Source organism: Watersipora subatra, chromosome 7 (genome assembly GCF_963576615.1).
Source record: "Watersipora subatra chromosome 7, tzWatSuba1.1, whole genome shotgun sequence".
NCBI lineage: Eukaryota > Metazoa > Bryozoa > Gymnolaemata > Cheilostomatida > Watersiporidae > Watersipora > Watersipora subatra.
The window spans coordinates 3,046,821-3,074,629 of NC_088714.1; the positions used below are offsets into that span (position 1 = coordinate 3,046,821).

Below are 27,809 nucleotides of genomic sequence, written 5' to 3' on the forward strand. Positions count from 1 at the left end.
AGCGACCGCTACTCAGAGTTATCTGAGCAACTTTTAGTAAAAGATTAGAGTAGACAGCCTATGGCCAAAGCTGACAGGCGTCAGCAGCGTTTTGCTGCAGAAGAAGACAGAATGGAGGTAAATTAACTTACGTCTTCTATACTTTAGTAAATGTAATATTTTTTATAGTCATAAATACATATACTAATTAATAAAATGATAATTCTTTGCTATCTCCAATCATCGTTTCATAGCTTATCTGCCGTTTTACCTAGCTATAATATTTTTTTCAAATTTTCTTTGGTAAATTAGAGTCATGATTACAAATTATTTTCACTCGTAGGAAGTGGGCAAAATCGATTGATCATTGCAAATCTTTAATTTCCAGAACCAAAGCTTCGAATCGTTGGCTTGGCGTACTTGTGCCTTTATTAAATGTTTATTCGTTTTTAAAATTACACTCGCAATCTATTTAACTCCCAATTTGGAAGCTGTCAATAGATACGCTTTAGAATGACATATCTATGAATGACATATTTATTGCATCTACTTTGTTTACATTTACTTGTTTTACTGATTACAGAATGTTTATGTCGTCCCACCAGCCGAAGAAGCTTTGTCAGTGTGGAAACTGCCATAAAGGAGAAAGCGAGACTTGAATGCGTGCTGGATAAGCCATGATGTTTTGTTTGAGTTTGTTGCAGTAGATGAATTTGTCTTATTGTATCAGCTAATACTATGTGAGTGGCCACGATTTGATGAATATTTTTTATAAAAGCTTTATGCCGAGATGAAAATATTTTTGCTTGTAAAAATTATATAATAAAATAATATTGTTGAAGATAATGCAAAACATGATTTGCAGAATATTGTAGTGAATCGGATATGGTATATGGGTGTCCGCAGAACTGGAGAATGTGAGTTCAAATCCAGTTTGCAGCAGACTTCTCATCCTTAAAACTCTATCCCTGTCTATATTCTTTTCAAAGAGGTGGCTTGCTTATTTCACTTATTTAGTATTCGGTAAGAATACTACTAGTAAGAAACTAGTACGTAGGTAATAGGCGACATAATGTGGGCGGGGCTTATGGGAGGCTGTATATCGTTTGTATGGGTAGCTGCAGAACTGTGCTGATACAAAGACCGCGTTCTACATAAGTGACTTGACAGAATTACCGTAGATCGGTAGAATTGGTAGTCGGTACCCAAATGTTTACACAACATTTGGAGAAAGTGAGTAGAACAAATTTTCAATTTTCGTTATTTGAGGCCTTTGAAACATTCATAATAATGCATCTGTAGCAGGATTTAAAATTTTATTCTAGCCAACATGAGCAAATACAAAATAAGATATATGCCAATAGAGCCGCGTAAGACTAGACTTTTATCGCAAATACCCGATGTGAATACAAGAGATAGAGACAGGTTGCCAAACGCGTGACATCATTTTGGGCAAGTCTGGGCACGTTTTGGTGGCCTGAGCGTTTTTACGACGATCAGATTTTTTCGGTTTTAATCTTCAAATATCTTGGCAATGCGATCGCGTAACACAACAAACAACATATCAACTGATAGAGAAAAAAAATGCTTTCTTTTAAGATCAACTTAAATTTGACGCAACTACATCTTTAAGCTGCTGTGTACGGATGTACTTCAATCTTGTCTTACAGTTTTGTGCCTATTGCAGACATCATAGCTATACCTGATTTTGCTGCTGGTGCTATGGAGAACTGGGGCTTGATTACTTTTCGAGAGTCAGCCCTCTTGTACGACCCGAGCAGCTCCTCCAGTAATCAGCAGCAATATGTTACCTACGTGATTGCCCATGAGCTCGCCCATCAGGTACTCTCTTTCCCAACTTGCTGCATTTCAACTTTTCTGCTTCCTTATGCTATGAATGTCAACGGATACAATTTGCATTTCAAGAGAAGAAGCGAGCCATTGCCCTCACCTAAGCCTTCTCTCATCGTGCCATCACTGATTTATCATCTACCATTACTAATATTTTATATTACTAGAGAGTTGGTATTTATCATTGAGAAGGTTAAATACTTGCTGAGCTTCTTGTGCAAACTTTGCTTTGATTTAACTTTTAAGATTTTTCATTAATCTTGGTTCAGTTTTAATAACTAGCTTATCAGATTTTTGGGAAGATAGATTTAACCCTTTTAAGGGCGAAGCGACTCTAATGTTGCCTATATTTTGCATTCTCTTTCGGGTGGATCGACATTAATGCCATCAGCCTCAGAATTTTTGCTATGCAGTTTTATATATACGTGAAAGTATCAAAGTTTGCTAAACAAGGAATTGCTTGCATTATAGATTATTAGCGGGATACAGTTATTAATTATTTCGATGGTATTGCTTTCAATGTTTTAAAGAAAAACCGTAAAGCTTTGGTGTTAGAAAACGACTATAACATTTTCAAGTTTTAAAGAAGTTTTTAACATTTTAAAGTTAGAGTACGCCATAACAATGACTGCTATCGTCGTACAGTGTTCCAGAAGAGTATTACCATCGTTCATCAAAACATTTTAATTAAAGGATGGCGCTGCATTTTTCAACATTCCTTTTATAGTGGCATTCAATTAAAAGTGGCATTCAAATAAAGGTTTTACAGTAACATAGTCTACATATATATCTCAAAGTCTGTGTGTTGTGTGTATGTTCAGCTATCATATTGGATTATAACTTTGAACCGCCAGTTCACAAAGGGACAATCTAACCCATATAGCTATAGGAGATTCAATGGGCAGATAGTTATTACATAGGTTAAAATACACCTAACAGCACTGTGTTATGCGCAACATCACTAAAGTTTGCTCTCACGGCTTGTGTTAGTAAGTTTAGCAATACCTATACTAGCTTACTCAAATTAGCCAATGGCAACTACATTACCTGCTACTGTTTATAAGCTGTTTTTATTACCCGTGCAATGCCGGGTATTCACCTAGTATAATATATAATAGTCTAGTGCCCCGTGAGAAATCATCAGGTGTAATAACTATATGCAAAATTATTCCAAAATGTAGGAAGGCAGTTGATTGACGCAGCTCTTAGTCTGTTGGTCTATGAAGTTGAATGTAGTGAGCTCAAATCCCATTCTATGCAATCCTTTTCCTATATCCAACTACTGCTTCGGATGGACACGATTCTTAATTTATTAAAGACTCACACAAACTTATAAGATGCTGTGATGACTAGCATCCAGTCATTGATGGGAGACTCTGCTGTAGTGAAAATGTGTTGTGCTAATTGATTTGTAGTGGTTTGGAAATTTGGTGACCATGGAATGGTGGAATGAACTCTGGCTCAATGAAGGATTTGCCACATTCGTTGGGAAGCTGATCGGTACTGAAGCTGCAAATGTAGACGAATCTTGGCCAATTGTATGTTGTTACTTTTAATTTTTAGCGTTTGAAACTTGTTTCAGTTTTTTTTGCTTAAAAGCAATAGTTTTGCCGGCAATTTTTGTGAAAACTTTTTGTTATTTCTATATAGGTTTTCAGACCTTTTACTGTCGGAAGCCCCAACTGACCCTGTATGCATGCTACTCATTCTGCCACCGTACAATACAATACATAATAAATGATCACTTCAAATTTTAAACACTTGAATTTATATATAAAGCACTTAATTGTTTAAAAGCATTTCAAAATTCAACTTGAGAACTTTTATAATCCATTAGAACACTATTGCAAGAAGATTAGTTAAAAAAAACTTTACTTTTTCCTGCTTGTTGCCATTAATTTACACGATTCATGTTATTCCTCAAGCATCTCAAGTCCTAATCAAGTGAGTTCCATGTTTAGATTTATAAAAAATTTTATGTATTGTAGTAGGATATCTGGACTAGAATAATTTTTACACAATTTAAAAAATAAATAAATTAGCTTTCTTTGTGGTTTTTATAGAGGCAAAAACATTTTAGATGAATCATATTTATATATAGTGATTTATATATAGTGAATGTTGTCTCTGTTGTTTATCTCTGAATGTTTATCTCTGAATGTTGTCACGTTTGTTTTTTGGCCATTATAAAAGTTTAATGTTTACTGTAAGCCATTTCAGTTTCTTGCTTTTTTGCGCCTTAAACTTTGTCATAACAATAAAAATAAAACTGTTTCTAATTTATTATGTTTTAAACACATTCTGTGTTGGTTATTGATGGTGAAAAGTGCTTTTGTAAAAAGGCAATATTTATAGATTTCCGATTATGGTAAAATTCATTTTTCATGTTTGTCATTAGCATACTACTTGATCTCTGTGATGGTAAATTAGACGTCTGGATTTATAATACCCTGCCGTGTAAATCTTAAGCATTGGAATGCACTAAGATAGCCGCTATTGACAAAACACTACATCATTAAAGATTTGAGAAAAAACACCAAAACTACTGGTGACCGCATAGCAAAAGGTGCAACCTACCCCTCTGGCAGCAAAAGGTGCAACCTATCCCTCTGGCAGCAAAAGTGTTAAAGGCGCTAACAGTTTTAAAGGTCAAGCCAGGCTAAACTCTAGCCTGACTAAGCTCGTACTCGCAAAAATCTTACTTGCCTTTATACTCAAAAGTACTTAACATTGATAAATAATTGCTGCGCAAATAACTTATGAACACTAAACTGATGGGTGGTGATTTGTCCTTCACAAGTCAACTGATGTCATAAAACTATCAGCAATATTGGCTTATTTTTCTGTTTCATTCACTTGTCTAGTTTATTTTTTAGAACTTGATTTTTAGAATCATTTTCGTTTTTATTATGTTTTATTTGTTTTTAGGCTGAAGACTTTCGGTTTGATGTTGCTGGTTCCTTAGAATTGGATGGGCTGATTACGAGTCACCCACTCTCCGTACCACATGAGAATGTTACGACTCCAGACGAAATTGAAGCTATGTTTGATGATATTACATATACCAAGGTGCATTGAATATTTATTTTGGCTAGCAGAGCTTTTGAGACTAGGAAGGCAAACCTAGTCTTGCGAATAAATCATTTATATCCAGAGCTTTTTGTTCTAAAAGTTAAACATTACTTTTCAGATGTTAAGGATCCTCTATTTACGGTATTTAGTTAAATAATGTTAGACAATGTTGTGTTTTGTCTTTTTAGGGCTCGGGCATTTTGAACATGCTGTACAACTTTGTTTCACCGAATGTCACCAAAGGAGCTCTTAAGGATTATTTAAACATCTATCAGTATGGTAATGCTAGAGCCGAGGATTTGTGGAGCTGCTTTGACAAGGTGCGTTTAGCTACCTCTAGCAAATACTAGGTCAATTTACAATTTATAAATTAATGCGCAGACAAATGTCTTGTTGACCTATTTGTTTTCTCAGTTAGATCTTTTTATTGTAAGTCCTTATGCGTGTTTATTATGAATAAATAAAAGCTTAGCGTTTGTTTTTACTATTTTATCACCAAACGATAATTTCTTTTGAGGTTAACTGACAGCATTTCAAAACGACATCTATCTATAACAGTATATTTATAACAATATAATCGCGATATATTGTTTTGCAGCAATGGTTTTGATGTTAGAGAAACAAAAACCAGTTTTGGCTACAGAAACAACTTTGTGTACAAGCTTGAAGATGATTCTATCCTATTATTATTTAGTTTTGGTTTTATAAATGTGCTCTTTTCATTGTCAATGTTTAGCTGTAACCGGTTGATCTAAATAAAACACCGGTTGACCTAAATAGAACACCGGTTGACCTAAATAGAACACCGGTTGACCTAAATAGAACACCGGTTGACCTAAATAGAACACCGGTTGACCTAAATAGAACACCGGTTGACCTAAATAGAACACCGGTTGACCTAGATAGAACTATTTAGTTCTCATGCGAGCTCTAAAGCTAGTGGCGCGCATTTAGATAACAATTTGTCACTAGAATGACAGCTATTAAACATATTCTGAACATGATAACAGTTATTTGTTATTAGGCATTCAAGGAGGAAAATACCCAAGCACCTAAGAAGCAAATTTCAGCTATGATGAACTCTTGGACGAGCGCGTCTGGCTACCCATATGTTACCGCTAGTCGTACTGATGATGGCATCTATATTAATCAGACACAGTTCTTCCTTTGTTCCACCTGCAATAAGAGTAGTGTACCGGATAGGTAATGTATTGGTGGCAGCGATAGAAGTGGTATCTGCATTTTGTTGATTTTGATTGATGATGTATTACTCAATTGAATAGAGTACCGTAAAAACCTCTAATTGAACGCCATCTCTATTTCAACATCACCTCCAATTGACCCCCACTCTGAGAGATGGGTTGAAAAACAGACCGCCACTCTCCAATTGAACGCCACCTCCATTTGACCGCCACTGACATTACTTGATCTTTACGAGCCCATAATACCAACTGACCAGTAGAAAAATGTCCACAAAATCTTGTATTAATAATGAATCGTTTGTATCAATAACAATTAATTATCTCATTCAATTCCAAAGCTTTTGGTTTTTTGGTAAAACTTTGAAAGCAACACCATAGCAATAATCAATACATGTAATGGTCTCAGACTAGTAGTAGTTCTCTGTTTAACGCGATCTTTCTACTTCGAAGTAGCCTACATATATAAAAAACGGCTTAAATTTACGATGGTAGATGAACTTTCAAAGCATCGCTATAGAAATAATTACTGTCTCAGGCTAATAGTGGTTCCTTGTTTAACGCGGTCTTTCTACCTCGAAGGACATGCTTATAAAAACCGGTTCGCAAGTTTTGAACCAAAGGTTACATTTACTGAGCATACTTTTATTGTGCTAAATGCAGCACGTAAAAGTTGTGCTCTGCAAAAAATTGTTTGGACGCTTATATCGACTAGTTTAGCAGTGCAGAAGAAGAGTTGAGGCTAGAAGGTATTGTGGAGTGTATTGGACAGCTAGAAGATATTCGTTCCATCGAAAGCAACAATCAGAACGCAGCTATCCGAGCAAACGATAGAAATATTTTTGTTTTAAAAACCCTAATTTTTGTTTCTGCATGTAATATAAGTATGGTTCGTTTATGTCACTTGTTCATGAATACATATTTGTATCATTTGATAGATTATTATTGTGCAGACTTAAAAGTAGACTTATAAATATGCAGATTTATAGCATGTTGTTCAATAGCATCCTTGCGACTATCTTAACACGGCTTACAATGGATCGATGCTCATAATTCCACTTCTATTGCGCATAAAAAGCTAGTTTTGGCTGTAAGCTGTAGCAAACATCAGTGAGTGCAATGAACTTTTATTCAACAATGTTAAATATAAAATACAAATATGTCTTCAAATTTAGAATGAAATAAAAATTGAAAATGCCAACAAATTGCAAAGAAGGACACAGGCTATAATATCATCACAGGTCAATTGCAAGCAATAGATATCAACTGGTAGAGATATTTCTCAGTTTTTCGATGCACATTTATTAAGAGATCTTTGACAAGTTAGGTAAGTTAGCAGATTTATCGCATCCACAAGGTTTAGTATTGCTCCACAAAATAGAGCAAAATATAGATGAAAATTTAGCCCTATTACGGGCTTCGTCCGTAATAGGGCTAAATTTATCTTCCGAAAGTTCTGACAAGCCATTCGAAAAACAGACCGCTAGCCTCTATTTGAACACCGCCTCCAATTGACTGCCACTATAGAGGCAGGGTTGAAAAGAGCGCCATGGCGTTCAATTAAAGGTTTTACGGTAAATGGTCATAAATCATATTTATTATCGTATTTCCACAATGTCTGCTGAATCTGAATATTTCCATAAATGTCATTGTAATTGCTAGTTTGTTACATGTTTTTCTCAAAAGTTTAAATGTCTTCTAAGTTCTCTGCTCTCTCCGAGTTCCATTGTGTGAAATAGGTTAGTAGAGAGTAATATCATTATCTGTATTATGTCTGCTTCATTCTGTCAGCCTGCTTCTGCACATGCGTATGATTAACTAGAGATATGACCCTCTGCAAGTAAGTAATTGTCTTGTGTTTATCATTTTTATGCTTTAAGATACAAAGTGTCAGACATATCATTTTTGTCATTATAAATATCTGAGAGCATTACCTGCGTAAAACTATATCTACATCTATGTTTGTGTTTCGCGCTTTCTTGGCACTTAATGAAAAACAAACACTGCCTTATAATACTCAATAGTAATAAACTCAACTCAGAGTTTAAAGTTCTCTTTTTTAACTTGATGTACTCTATATGATCTTTTTTGCCTATTTAATCTGTTGTTTACAGCTCATGGGTTATACCGATGATCTACCAAACATCCACCAGCCCTTCTACCTCAGACCGCTACACTCTAGACTCAACCAATGGTATGGATCTTTCTGTGTCAGACTCTGTCTTCTCTGATTGATACACTCCTCACTTCATGAATATTTCAATATACATTTCATATACCTCATTTTAATATATTCTTTGTCTCTTTTCAAGATACTATTTATATTTATGATAGCATGATTAGACTGAGAAATCCAACTAATCTAGTTTCAAAGAAAAATCTCAATCTCCTCTTCATTTAGTAGGCAATTTTCATTGTAACTCAAATTTTAAGAGGATTGACAAAAGGTACTTGCTGGGGGATTAGACCACCAAATACTACAACTAATTTTCTGACCTCAACGGCTGGTTACAGGCTGTTTACAGGCTGGTTGCAGGCTGGTTACAGGGCCTGGTTACAGGCTGTTTACAGGGCCTGGTTACAGGCTGGTTACAGGGCCTGGTTACAGGGCCTGGTTACAGGCTGCTTACAGGGCCATTGTTACAGGGCCGTTACTCAATGGCCCTGTAACCAGGCTGGTTACAGGGCCTAAGTCTAATTGTCTAACAAAAAGTTGATCAAACCTCTAGAAGAAAAGAATATTAGAGAGTTCCGGTCACCCAAGTTTTTTTTATTTCAAATTGTGACAATTTGTGATACTTCAAGATATGCTCCTTTAAATGGTGTCTAATCTGACCAAAAAATGATAAAATTAAACTCGTTAGATTGTTAACGGTATAAGGAATTTTGTAATGGTATAATTTCGGGTATTTATCTGTAAAAACGAGAAAGTTATCCTAGTGCAAATCTGGCAAACCATGCATTGCTTATTGTGTGTCCTAAATATTTTCCCAGCATTGTGCAAGCTTATACTTTCCATAAGTCTAAATAAGCAACTCAAATAAGCATCTCCATAAACAATCTTCTATTTTAGTTAATAAGTTCTTTGGTGTAATTTTGTGCCTTTCTCATTTCTCCATCATTATTCTCTGTCATATTCAGGCCAGATTCTGTCAACAGACCTAAGCTGGGCCTTGTTGAACCTGAACTGGACTGGTTACTATCATGTTCTTTACACGAACAGAGACACGTTTCCCGACTTGAAGGTGCGTGATTTTGTCTTAATTTTTGTAGTATTTTTTTTGCTGACGTACAGTCTTAAGAAATTGGCAAAAGAATAACCTTGCTTTGTCTCCCATTGTTACAGATACATGTAGCGCTGAGTTAAAGCTTAACTAACAGTTGAAAATATTATTCATCTGTGTTAGCAAATAAAATCATCAAGTTTCAATAATATTTTGCATAATTTCAAGCAAATACGAGGTTTTACCCATATTTCAAGTCAGAAATATTCACTATCTTTGCAAAGTATTGACAGTTTTTTAGCTACATAATTTAAAATTTGCCGGTTGAAAATCCTGATTAATGAAAACGGAGCATCTGTTAATATTTTTTAAGATATAACTCCTGAGAATAACCAAGTTTTACTGACATTTTTTAAAAATTTTAGTTTGTATCTACAAAGGAGGAATTTATTATTAGCTCAGTCTGCAATATGAGACGGGCAAGCCAATTGGTGTAATTTTATAACCACCACTCAAACATTAATGTGAGACATAAAGATGACACAAACTGTCACTATTTGTGAAATCATCTTCAAGCTTGTATATCAAGTTGTATATCCAAAACTGGGTTTTGTTTCTCTAACATCAAAACCGGTGCTTAAAAACAATATATCGTGATTATATTGTTATAAATATATTGTTATAGATGATGTTGTTTTGACATACTGTCAGTTAATCTCTAAAAGAGATTGTTGTTCAATGATCAGGGGCTAAAACAAACAACAAGCTTTTATTTATTTGTAATAAACACGTATAAGAGCTTACAGCAAAAAACTAACTGAGAAAATAAATGGGTCAACAATACCTTTGTCTGCATATTGAGTTATAAATTGTAATTTGACCCTGTATTTGCTAGAGGTTGCTTAAATCTTCCTTGCTTTGCTCTTCAATTTGTTATGTGTGTCTGTATTATACGGCTAGCTTGCATTTGCAGATAATGACTGACATTGATATAGCGAATGCTGTGTCAGACATGACGCTGCTCTTTCGGTGAGTTATCCTCTCTCTAAATTAGTTAATTCTAATACTTTCCTTTTGATATTTCTGCTACTTTAGACACCTGGTACCCAAGGAGCACCTTATATTTGCAACCGTAATTCAAACTATAAATGGTACTCTGTAACAAGTTTGATAAAGCGCATTTTATTCCAACTCTATATTTTCAAAATCTATCAACATTTGTGTTTTTTTATAAGAAATCACTCATTTATGATTGGTTAACTACTAGCTTAAGACTTAGCCTACATAAATAGATGTCGTTGTGTTGCTGTTGATCACAAGCTTTAGATGTGTGGCTCTATGGTCATCTTAACGGGCAGAAACAGGGATTTAAATTTATTGAGGTGAAGGTATGATATATGGTAGAACTCATGCTGACAATCTTCTGGGGCTAAGACTTCAATGAAGTAAGACTGAACGCTTGACGGTGCTTTATGCTCAGAAAATTACTTTAGCAAAGCTTTTTATAACCCAAAAACTTGATTTTTCAAACCTAGTTGTATATAGTCTAGAATATGTGCAAGAATGAGAGAAGCAGAAGTGCAAATCTGATACACAGAGTGGCATAGAGTAATATATAATTATGTTATTAGCCTTGTGAGCTAGTAATCTACGGCTGTATATTTGACCAATCAGTTTGAAACATTGGGTTATCTTGAGAAATATCGGGTTATGATGAGAAATATTGGCTTATGTTGAGAAATACTGGGTTATGTTGAGAAATACTGGGTTATGTTGAGAAACATTGGGTTATGTTGAGAAATATTGGATTATGTTGAGAAATATTGGGTTATGTTGAGAAATATTGGGTTATGTTGCGAAACATTGGTTATGTTGAGAAATATTGGGTTATGTTGAGAAATATTGGGTTATGTTGAGAAATATTGGGTTATGTTGAGAAATATTGGGTTATGTTGAGAAATATTGGGTTATGTTGAGAAATATTGGGTTATGTTGAGAAATATTGGGTTATGTTGAGAAATATTGGGTTATGTTGAGAAATATTGGGTTATGTTGAGAAATATTGGGTTATGTTGAGAAATATTGGGTTATGATGAGAAATATTGGGTTATGTTGAGAAATATTGGGTTATATTGAGAAACATGAAATCTTCAGCCAAGTTTAAAGCAAACTTTATGCAGCTGACCAGCTTCAACTAGTGTCTTGGAGACAAGCTTGCTCGCTCCTAGTCAGTATAACATGAAATAAAGCATTGCCCTTTTGTCTTTTGTTTAATTATTGTTGTATGGCATAATTTGAAAAACATTTCTATTTTAACTGAAATTACTGTCAATAAAGTTAAAAACAAATAGTATTTGGGTTTATCAACTGAACTAAACCGTTTTTACTTTTAGTTTGTTTTGACAAAGTTCACAAGTTGGCAAAATCATTATTAAAATACATGTTAATTGTCATGTTTGCATCAATTCAACTAAACTGGATTTTGGCTGGAATCAGTTTTCTATGCTACAGATTCCTAGTAAATTGACTTTTACAGTCTTGATATAACTCTTGACAAACATACCTTAGTCTTCTAACCGGAGATGCCTCCGCAGTGAACTAGATGGACCATGAATCTTATTAATTATCAAGCAAGCCTCTATTTGTTAGCGTATTTAGAGGAGTTGTCAGCCCATTGGCCGTTTCTCGGCTTTGTCAATACTTTCATTGTTGACAGCGGGGGTCATGTGGAACCCGATAAGTTTGTCACGTTTCTTGCCTCCGTTGTGAACTCCTCTTCAGCTGACTACCTGACATGGAGGATTCTATTGAGTAGTATGCAGTACCTACTTGATATCCATGACCAGCAGTTTGACAAGTATCAGACCGTCAGTGGGCATGTCTATGAATGGCTGAATGTGCCAGATATGAACTTGACATTTGCTCATGTGGACAATATGGCAGTCAAATACAGGTGAGTGGCCAAGACATTATTTAAAACATAAAACCAATTAAACTTATGCCATGCAGCCTGATAATTTGAGCTTTTACGGTATGCTAGTCTACAATTACTGACACCAGTCTCATATAGTCTCATATAGTCTCATATAGTCTCATATCCTACTTATATATATATATCATCCGTGGATGCAAGCAGCTAGCAGGAAACGCATACACCAAGCGGCATAATCATGTCGCAGCTGTTGTGTAATAATAGAAGTCTACGTGATGAGTATGGCCTTAGTAAACCACAACACCGGTGGGAAGCTCCTGGTAAGGTCAATGAAAATGACCGCGCTAAGATCCTCTGGGACTTTTACATCCGGACTGACAAGCATGTCCTAGCAAACCAACCAGATATAGTGGTGGTGGACAAGGAGAACAAGAGGGCTACTATAATAGATATAGCAGTACCCAATGACTACAATATAGCCAGCAAAGAAAAAGAAAAGGTAGAGAAATATCTCTCTCTTAGAGAAGAGATTGAAAAATGCTGGGATGTAAGAACAACTGTAATTCCAGTAGTCATTGGGGCACTGGGCGCAATAACACCGGCGCATAAAATGTGGCTTGCCCAGATACCGACAGCAATCAACTCAGGTGAGTTGCAGAAAAGTGCGCTATTGGGAACAGCTAAGATCTTGAGGCGAGTGCTCAAACTCCCAGGTCTCTGGTAGGAGACCAGAGTTAGAGCAGAAATTACCACCCATATGGGTTAACTGGGGTGAGTAAACAATTTTTTTTATGCATATACATAAAATAAATACGTGGTCAGGCCTACTGCTATATATATATATATATATACAGATAATAGTTGAGACTTCACTGATATAGGGCTCAAGTGTAGTGTATTTATATATATAATTATATATACACATAAATATACATACAATAAAGTATAGGCTAAAAGTCAGCATAAAGTGCTCGATTTTTTGTAATACATTTCTTAGCAAATTTATATATATACATACATATGTATATATATATATATATATATATATGAGTTATTTCATTGCTGTAGATTGCTATGTTGTGATACTATTGTATGTACAAATCTGTTTATACAGTCCATCCTCAGTCTCCTCAGTCTGTGAGCATCTCAGAGCTCAAAAAATCATAGTTCGAACAAAAATTATGAGATTATTTCGTTTGGATGTCGAACAACAAGTTGGAATTCAAACACTCTTGAGAAAAGCCAAGGAAACCCAAAAACATGGATTGGTTGCCAACTGACGCTCTCTCGTCGTCTTTGGTGTTCAACCATTATATTCTTGCATATTCCTGAAATACAGGCAGCATTTTGTGTTTTGTCTACTATATTATTGTATTCATCGATTTTTATTTATAACATACAGGCTATTTTTACACCTTTTCATTGTGAACCGAAATCATAGGAAACCTGGGCTAGAAACTGTCCCAAGTAACTGTCACAATCCTTATTAACTCTTTTAGTACGAAAAGATGGTAAAGCTGCTCACCTTAGTACTTATATAAAAACATTTATCACAGATCATAGAGTTAACAGATCCACCTAAAACTTTGCCACAGTAAATTTAAGGTATTTTGGTTTCATTTTGCCAAAACAAAAAGAGGCAGTTTCCTTCTGTTTATTGCATAATATCGTGTGCTTCAAATTTTAATTTTTGGTTTAGTAAGGATGAAAAGCAAACTTGTCAACAGTGACCATCTGCAGCTCATGCTTGTGAAATTCTTCAACATGGATCTTGGATCTTTCTGATAACTATATTTCTATTCTAGAGAAATGGGGGCTGCAAAAAAATAACTTCTTTTGCAATTTGTTTTACTAAAATGTATTAAACATGGCTTCTATGTTTTAAATGCACCAAGTATGGCGCAGAAGTATGGCGCAGAATATTTGCTGATTTTAAATAAAATTTAGATTGAAGCTGTAGGACAACACCTCCAGCTTTTGCAGCGAAAATACTGATTGTATATCAGCCAAATTGTTTTGGCAAAAATTAATTCCTTCAGGACAAGCAAAAGAATTCTGTATAAAAAGAGGTCATACAGTATTTATGGGTACTTCGGCATACCATAAATTCTGGTGTGTAAGTTAAAAATTTGACACCAAATTTTAAGTTTAAAAATCCATCTTCGACTTAATACAGCGGTCACATTTTTCATGACACTAATTCTAGTAAAATTCAGCTTCAAAAAACCATTGTAAATCAAAATTACATGGCATGGCGTAAAGGGACTTATTTGTTAAATAGTAGAATACTAGTAATTCTACTCAACATGAGATGGATCAAACATAAAGTCCCATTCTTCACCATTCAAATTGTCATTGCTAGGATTCTTTTCTTGAATAAATTATAACGTGTTTTTTTAATTTGATGTTTTTTACAGTATCTTTCTACAAGCCAGCACTTCGGTAATCTATTTGACACATCCACTATCGTCCATCCATCTTTTTTCTTGTATATGAATCACGATTCCTGACAGAAATCTGTCTTGCGGCATGTTTTTTATTAAAAAGGTACATATTATCAAAGGTGGCAGTTTCGTTCTATTGACGAAGCAGGCTAATGTGATGGTGAAGTATTGTTTTTTGTTCCTTGCGGTCTTCACTAGAACTGTCATCTCTCATTTTTTTGTTACTTGTACATATTGCCGATAAAAAAACATGATTGTTTTTTACTGATGGCGTTTGTGAGTGCCATTTCCTCAGCTACGCATCGCCTGCCTCTGATGCTGACTGACTATTAGTAGTCAAACGGTTTGAGCCAGAGAGGGAGGTCGACTTATACGACAGGTACATGTCAAAACCAGGATTTTTAAACCAAAATTTAGACATCGACATATGCGTCGGGCCAACTTGTATGCCGCAATTTATGGTACTTCATATATTACGATATATCATCTACTTCTCACCGCTGATTATTATTACTGTCATAGAACTCGCTTCTCATATTATAATAAACTGAATATCGCATGCTTATCAGCAGTCATATAAAAATGTTATACACTTTCCTATTGGCAGGACTCTACTCAGCTCAAAGCTATCGATGGCATTAAACATCAACCATGAGAAAGTCTTACGTGACATACCTTACATGAAAAACTTGACAACTCTATGGTTGAGCACTCTCAGTCCAAACAGCTCTGCTACAACAGATAAGTGAGCATTTTCTCTGGTTCACCGTAACCCCAAAGCCCTGTACTTTTTCACGCTAAAGGTACAGCCACACATGCCGATTTTTTTCATTGATTCTGACCGAAATCACGGAATGAACCAAAAACACAGAATTATTCAGCCAAAATTTATCGAATTGTCTGAGCTGTTCATGCACACCAAAATCGTCGACGAAACACTTTTAATTGGCTGAACTATATTAGCAAACACGATTCTAGCAGCTTTCGCAATTTATATAGTCCGAGGCACATAAGGCGACACACAAGAAAAATACTAACGCGATTTGCCATAGTAAATACGATGCAACTGACTTGATTGCGCTAAAAATGACAACGCTTTCTACAACAGAACCTTTGCTGCTAAAAAGAAATTGTTATTTAAAAAAAATATGTAGCCATGCTGTCCAAACGATAAAGAACCAACAATAGCGCAATCTAGACAGTTGCATCGTTTGTGCTATGTTGAATTGCGCCTAGGACTATACCAATTTCAAAAGCTGCTAAAATAGTGATCACTAATAATTTGTTCAACCAATCAAAAGCGTTTCGTCGACGATTCTGGTGTGCATGCACAGCTCTGACAATTCTGTGAATTTTGGCCGAATAGTTCTGTTTTTCGTTCATTTCGTGATTTCGGTCAAAATCAACGAAAAAATGGGCACGTTTGGTCGTAGCTTTATCCTATGATACATTTTGAGTGTGTGTAGTGTGTCGATGTGGGTAGTGTAGTGTTTGTGTGGTGGTGGGGGCGGCGGCGGTAGGGGTGAGTCATGTGTCGGTGTAGCACCAGTTTCGTCTATGATGTGTCGGTGTGTTATGTATCGGTATGTGTGTGCGCCCCCGCGCACAGGCGCATTAAGCATAACGTTAAGCAATAAATATAGTTACAATATCGATTAAATGAGAAGAAAATGAAAGCCTAATTTTTACATAAGTAAGGCATGATGATCTTGCGTTGATTGTGCTTGTGTTTGTGACAATCCACATTGTAAATGCACTCAGGTAATAATGAATTTCTATTGGGGCTTTAGTATAGCCAATATTTACCGTGCTACTGTATGAACCAACTTTTGACATCTACCCCAACCGTATCATGATCACTTTCTTGTTTTTTTATATGTGAATCACAGAGTCGTCCATAATGATGTGGCATTGCAAGTGTGGACATGCGCCTACCAGTCGAATGAATCGGCAGGCCTTTGGGCTAAGCTTTGGGCAAAGTACAAGTTTTCTAAAATAGCCAGCGAACGGTCTAGATACATGGTGGTGCTCGCGTCTGGCAAGGACAATTCCCTTCTGCGACAGTGAGTGTTTAGTTTTATCTGTTATTTTACAATTTCAACCTTGTTTAAACTAAATTATATTAGCCAACCCAAGCATTATAGTGAATTAATTTATATTATAGTGAATTATATTATAGTGTTACTAGATTAACGAAGAGTTGATGTTAGAAGATCACTCACTAGACAATTTTATTTGTTGTATTCTCGTATTTGGTGACTTTTCCTTTTGCTATTAGGATTAATTAGGGCTAATTTTGTTCATGGGATCAAAGCTAAGCTGGTTTAAGCTAAACTTTGGTTTATCCGTTTTTGACATTGCTAGTTCTTGCATTGGGGTACATTCGGTACGTGCAAATAAAAGTTGTAATTGTATAAAAGTTCTTTTAAAATTATTTATAATGAACTAAACCATACTAGTATGGTGTTTTATTATGTAGCCATTTATTTGATGTCTTACCATGTAGCCATTTATTTTATGTTTTATTATGTAGCCATTTTATTTATGTTTTATTATGTAGCCATTTTATTTATGTTTTACTATGTAGCTATTTATTTTATATTTTACCATATAGTTATTTATTCTAATTGGAGTTTAAATGGTGTAAGTAAAACAATACTAAGCTGCAAGCAAAAATATCTCAAATTTGAATTTTTTATGTACAATTCTGCGAATTACAAGGTTAGACTCAGTTACTCCTAGTTTAGTTATGTACATCTCTATGAATTATAAGGTTAGACATAGTTATTCCTTGTTTAGTTATGTACAACTCTATGAATTATAAGGTTAGACATAGTTATTCCTTGTTTAGTTATGTACATCTCTATGAATTATAAGGTTAGACTTAGTTATTCCTTGTTTAGTTATGTACATCTCTATGAATTATAAGGTTAGACATAGTTACTCCTAGTTTAGTTATGTACATCTCTATGAATTATAAAGTTAGACATAGTTATTCCTTGTTTAGTTATGTACATCTCTATGAATTATAAGGTTAGACATAGTTACTCCTTGTTTAGTTATGTACATCTCTATGAATTATAAGGTTAGACATAGTTATTCCTTGTTTAGTTATGTACATCTCTATGAATTATAAGGTTAGACATAGTTATTCCTTGTTTAGTTATGTACATCTCTATGAATTATAAGGTTAGACATAGTTATTCCTTGTTTAGTTATGTACATCTCTATGAATTATAAGGTTAGACATAGTTATTCCTTGTTTAGTTATGTACATCTCTATGAATTATAAGGTTAGACATAGTTATTCCTTGTTTAGTTATGTACATCTCTATGAATTATAAGGTTAGACATAGTTATTCCTTGTTTAGTTATGTACATCTCTATGAATTATAAGGTTAGACATAGTTATTCCTTGTTTAGTTATGTACATCTCTATGAATTATAAGGTTAGACATAGTTATTCCTTGTTTAGTTATGTACATCTCTATGAATTATAAGGTTAGACATAGTTATTCCTTGTTTAGTTATGTACATCTCTATGAATTATAAGGTTAGACTTAGTTGTGTACAATTCTGCGAATTATAAGATTAGACTTAGTTATGTACAACTCTATGAATTATAAGGTTATACTAAAAGGGTGGTTACATGAGAGCCAAAACGAACTAAACGACGCAAAATGACGTCACTGTCAGTTGTAAACTGTTCGACCAAAGACATTTCTGGCCGAAACGAACCATTTCGGTCCTGCTCAAAATTCCGTGGCCGAACCCTTGCTCTTATTGGCTGATTAAAATTCTAGTGAGCACGCGTCACATTTCTCCTTAAGTGCGTGCGAGTAAAGTTAAAAAAGAAATGGGACGATACTTTTATTTCGTTAAAAGTACAACATGAAGCAATTTACGACAAGGCTCACCCGGACTTGTGATTGTGTTGCATAAATGTAAGATGTTGCACTTAAGTTTTGCATAAATGTAAGAGAATGGTTGTGATTTTCTTTCGTGTAGAATATAAGTAATGTGTCATACTCATCCTGATGAAGTATCGTTGACTGTTTTATTTATGTAAAACCACAGTACTATGATAAAGACTGTTTTTGTTTGTTATGTACTTAGCATAGAAAAACATTCATATGTTAATAAAAATATAATTATGTTGATGGGAAGGGTTTGCAAAATCTTTGTATCGAGTGATTTATTTTGACCAGCTGATAACTCTGCTGCGTAATTATAATTAATAATTGTTCCTCAAAAGTTTTTTGTTTACAATAGAAATATTTAGCTCAAATACATAAAAACTACCAATGAAACAGTGTCCTGTCTCCATACGTAGTATGGTATCTAGGAAGCGAAGTGACTTCGGATGCCGTGTGATACGTGGCTTAGCCGAACTTAAGGAAAACAACTTCCAAACCTAAGTCGGTTCGGCGCTCGTGTGACCGCGCCTTTAGTTACTCCTAGTTTAGTTATGGACAACTCTATGAATTATTAGGTTAGACTTAGTTACTCCTAATTTGGTTATGTACAACTCTATGAATTATTAGGTTAGACTTAGTTATGTACAACTCTATGAATTATAAGGTTAGACTTAGTTACTTCTAGTTTAGTTATGTACAGCTCTGTGAATTATTAGGTTAGAGGGCTACTTTGAATCTAGTTATGCAAGACAATTCTGTTTATCTCTGAATCATTTCTTACACAACAGCTACCTTGACTATGGATTGGCAAAAGCAAAGGATGATGAAACAGTTGGGATCATATCTCTGGTGGCCAGAAACAGACGTAGTCGGCTAGACACCTGGGACTTTGTAAAGACCAACTGGCCAAAGCTGATAGAGAGGTTAGTAGCTGCTTTTACAGCCCATTACATCTCACACTTTTCTGATTTGCGCAGATCATTTCTGCGAACCAGTTGTTTAGTATGGTCTGACTTGCTATTGCTAGTTAATCAGCTCTTTCACATATCCTTGCTGTTTGCTGAGGATGGCAAGGAAAGGGGAAATTGGCTCATTATAGAGTTTAGCAACATTCTAGTTCTTTTAATGAACACTTGCACGCGTATTTTATTCTTATATAGTCTCAAAACTGGCCAAGTAAATGCTATGTCATACTCATAGATAAGGCTGATTTTTTGTATCCATCCATTTTTTTGACGTCATCAAGCTGTTTGCACATGCACTCATTCATGAAAAATCCACCATATTTGTAGAAAATGATCGTTATTCTTTTATTTAATAGTACTCTTTGGTGTTGTTTTGACACTATAATAAAAAAATTGCAAACAAAGGCATCGTTTTCAAAAATTCATTATAAAAGCTTCGTGTATTAACGATAAAATTGTCTATAAAGTTGGCTGACAACGATAAAATGACGTCACAGAAAACGGAGGATTGTGATTATACGATGACAACAAGAATAAAAGAATTAATTGATATTGATGTAATCGAGTCATTATTAGTAAAGTTTTCTGGAGAACTTTTTACTGGTTTCTTTGTGGGATGGGTTCATAAAGTCAAACAACGAATGTTAAAGTGAAGGACAATTAAAAGTGACATTGGATTAGAGGATGATGCTGTATTTTTCAACCCTTATACGGTATTAAGGTGTAAACACACTAGGCGATTTTATCGCGAGCGTCATGAGGAGGGCGGAGATATCGCTAGCGTGTGCATTACCCTAGGACACTTATATTTCGCTAGTATTTAGTTTCGTGAGTAGCACACAGAGTAAAATTTCGCTGCAACTTAATTTCGCGGCACTGATGAGTGCGAAAATATAGTGGTGTGAAAATAAATGCAGTAGAAAAAAAATTACATTCTTCAGGTCCAGTTCACTAATAAGAAAAAAATTCAATTTGGGAATAGTTCGTATTTGTAAACCACAGGTTGAAATGTGTGGGTGAGATCGACAATTCAATTTGATCGCTTGCTGCCATTTGTTTCTTAGACTATCAATGACGTCTAGGTCCCTCCCGCCGTGACTTTCACACTCGAATCCCAAGAAGAAGAAAATAGATAGGTAACAACCAACTTCACAACCAAAGCTGTATAACCCTTACGCCGTCATAAACGCATTTATGCGTTTTCTAGGGGCCACTGACATAAACGCAGTTTCTGACTTTCTCAGCAATTGTCTAGTAACCTGATTTTATTAATTGTTGACCACATAACCCACGGTCTTTAACTGTTTTATGAAATTGACTGTGTTGTCCGAAGATTTCTCTATAAAATCAGCCTAAAACAACGAAGCAGTTTTAAACTTTTGTTTGAGAATTTCTAATCTAAAAACGAACATTTTTCTGTGAGTTCATTAACTACCCGGTGCGAGTCATAAAACAGGTAATTAGTTGTTGATGACATAACAGACAATTTAGATTTTCGTGATTATACAGATAATTAAAGTAGAACTTGAAAAATACTGTATACATATCATGAAGCAATATCGGCAATTTCGGTAAAATGGCTGGCACTAGGCCGGTAACGAATTTGTACATGATTGGCAAAGAAAGAGATAATGTGGTTGGACCTGATGAGGGTTGATATTGTTTTTGGATAGTAATAAAATTCATCATTGCAATAATTATTCTTCAATTTTACGACTTCACCTACCAGACTTTCATCCTCATCAGTTACAAATTCGGTGACTAAACTGATATTGCTTTGCCATGCTGCTCAGTTGGTGTATTAGCTATAATGAGTTTACCAGAAATTTCCCATTTATCCTAACCACAGACGAAAGTTGCCTGCATTTCTAATATTACGATTTTATTGTGGATATCAACGAACAAAGCTATTTAACTTCGCGTTTTCGCTCGTTCGTTATGATAGTTTAGTTTCGCTCATTAAATTTTCGCGAGAGGATTACACCGCGAAAACGCGAAAGTTAGATGCCGCGAATACATAAGTGTCCTAGGGTAACACACTTGAGCGATTCGCTAGCAAGCGATATAATGGGCACGCCCACAAACTGCCAATTAAATTCCGTATCATTAGTTTCTTCGGAGTTGTTAATAAATTTAGGTCAGTCAATATGGCGCCGTCTAGGCGACAACGTAAACAACTTACGCATTTGTTATTAAACCTATCTCACTTTCACGGATTGTACACTGCCTACACTACAAGGAGACATAAGAAAAACGATTATTGCATTTTTAACTGTAATATTTTTCACTATTTTTATACATATTTTATTTTGTAGTGGTTTTTTATATTTAGGCCTAATGTATTAAATATTTACCGTTCTCAAGATGGTCAACCTGTGCAACGATTGATTCAAAATGTTGGTTTTCAACTTGGATTTTTTGTAATTTTTGTTTGTTATGGTGCACATGACTAGGAGTGCTATTATTAAATTTATGAACAATTCAGTGCTTGTTCTGAAGATGTTTCAATATTAACAAAATAGCAAATTGTCGCTGCTGTACGTTGGTGAACATCGATAAGAAATAATTACCCGCCATAAAATTGCATTCTGGTAAAATCCAACCAATCGAAATGCATCTCGCTAGCGATAAAGTTGTGCAGAGAAAGTCTAGCGTTATCGCTCTGGATGAGCACGCTGGGTGAATTCTAGCGCAGATTAGCGCTACGCAGCGCGATATCGCTCTAAATATCGCATAGTGTGTTTATACCTTTAGAGGTGGTGCTCATATATAGGTGGCGCTCAAAAAGAAGTTTTATGGTATTTTATTGTATTTATTTGGCTCTGGCACCTGCATGTATTTTTTCCATTCGTAATATTGAAAGAAGGGTTATGTTTGTTTATAAGGTATGCAAACCAGGGCTTTTCTATGGAAACACTGATCAAGTCGACTACAAACTACTTCTCAGATGTTTATAAGTTGAGAGATGTGAGTATTTACCTTTAATTTCAAATCTCTCATGGTAGTGAGAAGTTTTCTTATAGTATTGTCTCTTATAGTATTGTCTCTTATAGTATTGTCTCTTATAGTATTGTCTCTTATAGTATTGTCTCTTATAGTATTGTCTCTTGTAGTATTATTTCCTATAGTATTGTCTCTTGTAGTATTGTCTCTTATAGTATTGTATCTTGTAGTATTGTCTCTTGTAGTATTGTCTCTTATAGTATTGTCTCTTATAGTATTGTCTCTTGTAGTATTGTCTCTTGTAGTATTGTCTCTTATAGTATCTCTAGAATCTTTTGTATCTAGTAGTGTCTCTTATAGTAGTGTCTAGTAAGAGTTATTAGTGGTTATTATTCCAACCCATTTCTACTTCATAGATGCAACAGTTCTTTTCTGCCAATGAGTTGGGTGCTGGTCAACTAGCTTCCAGGCAGTCACTAGAGATAGTAAGGGCTAACATATTCATGATGGAGAGGCTGTCCAACCCCTTCATCAATGCCATCCTAGACCTAGATAGTTAACAGCTCCAAGATTGAACAACAAATGCTACGAGCGTGAAGCTGCAGTTCTGATGTGTTTCTATATATTTACTACCCATTTATCACCTTCTCTTTTTATTGAAGTTATACCATTGGTATGTCTCAATGAACTCTCATTTCTGTCCGGTCCACACTCTGTTTTGTTTTTTAGACAACAGTCCAACTTTTCTTTCCTGCATTCATAGATCTGAGAAAAAATCTGCTCGGGCAATTGTATCTCCTCAATGTTGTCACTATATTTGTCATACTAGATGCCTATGTGGCTGCGCACCTCATTCTTGGAAGGCTGACCGGCTTACTGGTGCTTAATTTTATCAATTTTAGCTGGCGGTCTCAATATCTCTAGTTTCATTCAAACTGATTCAGCGAGTAGCTTGATTGAAAGGCTTTGTTAGTGTGGAAGGCGCTGAGTATAACTACCTTTTGTTACTACGTGAATTATCTACGGTACATTTTATATTTAGCTAAGATTACAGAATGTGAAAGGAATCAGATTCCTAGTTTATAAAGTACGGCACAAGATCTGCTTGCACCCTTTTACTGAGAAGTTATCTGTTTGACACTAACTGATGCAGCTAAAGGGGAAAATGCTCTACATGAAGATTATTTTATAATAGCATAGAATTCGCTATATTTCTTTTATGCAATACAATATATTTACACAAGCATACACATGCCTTCAAGTTTGTCTGCAGACTCAGTGAGTCCTTTCAATGAGCTCACTTTGTAACCATCATCGAAATATGTGATAGATTTAGTTGCCTATCAAGTTGATCTATTCCTGGTATATTCGTTAAGCTGCTTCCTTAGCCATAACTCTCTTAAGAAGTTGCTGTTCACCAAGTATTGCGTAACAGGACTAGCTAAAAAGCCAAGGCTATCTATGTTTTGACTAAATGAAGATGTTCAAATCATTCATGCATTGTCCAATGGAAGTGGAGCAATCAATCGAGAAAAGTTCCTACTCTTCAATCGCTTTTGACCGTAATTGTAACACTCAAACCAGTGAGCAAAACAACACTGGAAATTTAGACTGTTGCCATGGAAACATCCATTAATTATCATACGTACAAGTAGCACTGCTTGGTTTCCTCAGTGATGAATCAAATAAATATTCATTGCAAAGGCATAAGATCAACATGGTCTAGGTCGACTAGACGCGGACAGTATATGAGTTAGAAGAGATCTATGGCTCTTATCTCCGTCAAAAGCTGCTTTCGATCGACATGGTTGCTAACGGTGCTCAGCATCTGTTTCCTTTGTTCTGCATTTTTAACAATTAAAAGTAACATTAATCGCGGGTCATCAAGCTTCAGTCACCAGCACAGCTTGAAAGCAATAGAAATGCTAAGTAACTCGGCAACAACTCACGAAGCAGTGGTAAAGAAAGTACAGATATTCAATCATCAAACAATCGGTTTTACTTCTTTGTCAAAACAAAAGTCGATTAATCAACAGCAGCCGTCCTTACAACTAGAAAAGTCAATAAGTCAGAGACATCCTCCGTACAACATCTTTCAATTTCTCTACAAAGACAAGACAACTTTAGTGTATAGCGCGCATTACGATAATCGAGATTCAGCAGTGAAAGTAGTCGGCTTCAAGCACAGATTTAACATTTCTAGATATGAGCAAGAGGTTTTCTGCCTTTTTCCTGATGGCGAGTTATCGGAAATGACTACTCTATACAACGTTTCAGTCATGAAGCCCAGGCCTGGTTTAGAGTATAATACATGGATATGGCAGTGTGACTGGAAAGGCAAGCCACCTCCTTCACATCTTTCTCTTGTGACGCGATCACTCGACATTTTGGTAAATAGAATAAACATCACATATCACACATTCTCAGATGGTGCGGAGAAGAAGCGCCAGCCAGTCATTTGTGTTAAACCAATGGTAAAGAACTACGACGACAAATACCAGCTCAAAGAGTTTATCGAGTCATCCAGAATGTGGGGAGCTAGCAAGATAGTTCTATATCCTCACTCTGTTGATGAAGATTTGATACGGCCATTACTAAATGAGTATGAAGCGGAGGGACTGGTAGATGTGCATGAGTGGAAACCGCGCGTACCCATGGAGAGTTTGCACGCATTCGGTCAGAAGTCACACAACCAGCACTGCCTTTACACCTACATGTATAGATACGAGTGGGCGGCTTTCATAGACCTAGATGAGTTAGTTGTGGCTGGAGCTAATCTCACATCTATGGAATCTATGATTCAAGCCGGACTTTTGACAATAAAAGACCAAAATATTCAAGCCCGAGTTGGTAAGCTATTTTGGCTAAAAGCAATTTATTTACTTCGATACTAAACCTCAGCTGTCATTCTTGTTCTTATCTCCATTCCTAGCGGGATTCACAGTGAGAAGCCAGATGTGTACCACTTCACTCGCTGATGATCTTCTTTATAAGGCATCAGGCAACACTTTATGCAGAATAACTTCTATGAGAAAAACTAATTGTACTCCTGCCATGTTGCCAGGTACACTATGTTTGTCCTTTTCGTTGTGCACCTTTTCACCTTTTCACACTTTGAGCCATTAGCAGAAAAACTATTCAACCATAATAAGTACAAATAAATGGCTGCTACACTATTGCTATCAGAGTGTTAACAATTGATGAGTTCCATGCTTGCACTTAGTTTTGGTATGACAGTTACCTATGTGATTGCATGTGTTGGCCAGCAGCTTTTGACAGATTGGTTGGGTAAGGGTCCTAATGGCGCATTAGTAAATAGCACAGGTGTTTATAGTTTGGTCATTCAAGAGACCACCAGCTAGTTATCATTAATAGATCCTCTCCTATCAGAAGAGAAGCTCTAAGATATAAAAACCCATTCTCATAGTTTAGCGCAATAACTATTATCCGACTGGAAGTTTCGCATTTCCGAATAGAATAGTATTTTCCATGGGCTCTGACCAAGAGCTTAACCTCCCACTGTCTATTACTTATGTTTTATGTCAGCATTGGAGTATAACAATTTATGGCCCATTAAGTCATTCAACTTGTAGAGTTACAGCCTCTGTAATACAAACTAGTGGCCTCCAGTCTCCCTGCTTATATTGGATGTTTTTGCCATGCTTTTCAAGAAAAGACTATAAGTTATTAGCGTGTCAGCTAACATATCACTGTTGTGCATTAACTTTAATTTGTTAACATCTCTGCTAACATATCACTGTTGTGTATTAACTTTAATTTGTTAACATCTCTGCTAACATATCACAGTTGTGTATTATCTATATTTCAGGAGTATGGTCAAAGCCTCTAGTGAACACAGAAGGAACAGAGATAGTAGATATTCACCAAATTCGTCTACCAAGACCTTCATACACTGTTATAGACTTAGATCCTACAATCGGCACAGTTTGTCACTATAGAGCGCTATCACGCAACAGCGGTGTTCTGGCTCAAAGTGCAAAGTACAATGTGCTAAAAAGGAATACTCATAAATTTATGGATAAAGCTGCAAAGCAAATGAAAGACATCTGTGGCTATGACAATCCTCATATCGGCGTAACAAAATATGCCGATTAACTGTCAGCCAGTAACTACTAGCAACTACTAGTAATGACTTTGTAACTGCTATTATTTACTATTCCTATTAGGTTTGTATTGTTTATTAGCTAATTACAGAATACAAAATTCAGAAAACAGAATTCAAACTTGACTCTCTATTTGCTCTCAAATAGAGTTACAAATATACAGAAAAAGTTTGCTTTTGTACTCGGTCGAGTGACCTAATAAACTTTGGAGTTGTCAACTCTAGCCAGGCGTAGCTGTTTAGTAGATAGGCTCGGCCACCTGCATCATGTGCTCCTTATTTCATACCTTCTAACCTAGTCTACGGGCAGATATGACACTAAAGGCTTACTCCCTTAGAAATGGTCATACATAGCCAAAGCAACACTTCTGAAAGGTGTGGATTGTTATAGCGCAAACAAAGTTGTAATGGGAGAGAGGAGATCACGCAGGAATGGATTGAACTCAAGCAATTAAAATCATTTAATGTGTTTTTGCAATATTATTATATATGTTATATAAGCATTAGGGCTTCGGCTACGTTGGCTCAGCTACAAGCAGATAAATAAAACTGTTTGATGTTTCTGACTTTGATGAAGGTCTGGCTAAGCGCTCTAAACCAGAAACAATGTTAAGCTTGGTTCCCATATAAGCCTCAAGCACCGGTGACAGCAGGGCTATCAGGGGTGAAATGTGAACCTACACGCTGAGTACCGCCGGTAGTTACCGGCGGTCAACGCAAAAGTTCAGCGCTGTTCACCTTTCACAAAAAGCTGTAGGCAAAGCCTTCCCAAAATGCACTGTACATGTGAAGGTCAACACGTTCGAGACGGCATGGCTAGCGGCCATTTTTACACGATCACTAGCGATGCAGCTTCATGTGAACATTAGCTGTTGAGACTAGCGTTGCAAGTGTCTTACTGCACGAGATTACCGCCAGTCTCGCATTCGATTTGGGAACCAGGCTTTAGTGGGACAGAGCGAAAAGCTATAGTGTCATTCGTAAAGCTGTAAAGTGACTCACAAGTTTGCATGTGGCACTTGAATACTCACTAATCAGCTGATGTTAATGTCTTTCTACTTTTCCATTCTGCAAGTTTTCAGTCATATTGTCTTGTCCAGAATTAAGCTGCCTACCAAACCAGTATGAGTGTATTTAGACCTAAGAAGATGAACAAGTAC

The 27,809-nt window shown here is 35.8% G+C and overlaps 2 protein-coding genes across 5 annotated transcripts in view; both read left to right on the forward strand.

Moving 5' to 3' along the window:
* Positions 1 to 23,772, forward strand: part of LOC137399287 (aminopeptidase N-like) — a 55,039-nt gene extending 31,267 nt beyond the window's left edge. For all 3 annotated transcript variants that reach the window (XM_068085325.1, XM_068085326.1, XM_068085327.1), the window contains 14 exons: positions 1,667 to 1,821; positions 3,246 to 3,368; positions 4,759 to 4,899; positions 5,091 to 5,222; positions 5,927 to 6,105; positions 8,216 to 8,295; positions 9,243 to 9,346; positions 10,299 to 10,354; positions 12,042 to 12,278; positions 15,309 to 15,446; positions 16,591 to 16,764; positions 19,407 to 19,541; positions 22,469 to 22,550; positions 22,943 to 23,772. In XM_068085325.1, the coding sequence (XP_067941426.1) occupies positions 1,667 to 1,821; positions 3,246 to 3,368; positions 4,759 to 4,899; positions 5,091 to 5,222; positions 5,927 to 6,105; positions 8,216 to 8,295; positions 9,243 to 9,346; positions 10,299 to 10,354; positions 12,042 to 12,278; positions 15,309 to 15,446; positions 16,591 to 16,764; positions 19,407 to 19,541; positions 22,469 to 22,550; positions 22,943 to 23,086 (1,880 nt within the window). In that variant the 3' untranslated portion in view covers positions 23,087 to 23,772. The remainder of the gene's footprint in view (positions 1 to 1,666; positions 1,822 to 3,245; positions 3,369 to 4,758; positions 4,900 to 5,090; positions 5,223 to 5,926; positions 6,106 to 8,215; positions 8,296 to 9,242; positions 9,347 to 10,298; positions 10,355 to 12,041; positions 12,279 to 15,308; positions 15,447 to 16,590; positions 16,765 to 19,406; positions 19,542 to 22,468; positions 22,551 to 22,942) is intronic.
* A 466-nt stretch (positions 23,773 to 24,238) lies between these two features.
* LOC137399859 (uncharacterized) lies at positions 24,239 to 26,859 on the forward strand. Of its 2 annotated transcripts, XM_068086102.1 has the most exons (3): positions 24,239 to 25,376; positions 25,459 to 25,590; positions 26,356 to 26,853. In XM_068086102.1, the coding sequence occupies exons 1-3, from the start codon at positions 24,293 to 24,295 to the stop codon at positions 26,640 to 26,642; spliced, it is 1,503 nt and encodes a 500-aa protein (XP_067942203.1). In that variant the 5' UTR covers positions 24,239 to 24,292; the 3' UTR covers positions 26,643 to 26,853. The 2 variants fall into 2 exon arrangements, with proteins under 2 accessions (XP_067942203.1, XP_067942204.1); XM_068086103.1 differs by lacking the exon at positions 25,459 to 25,590 and having other exon boundaries at positions 26,356 to 26,859.
* Positions 26,860 to 27,809: the final 950 nt, after the last annotated feature.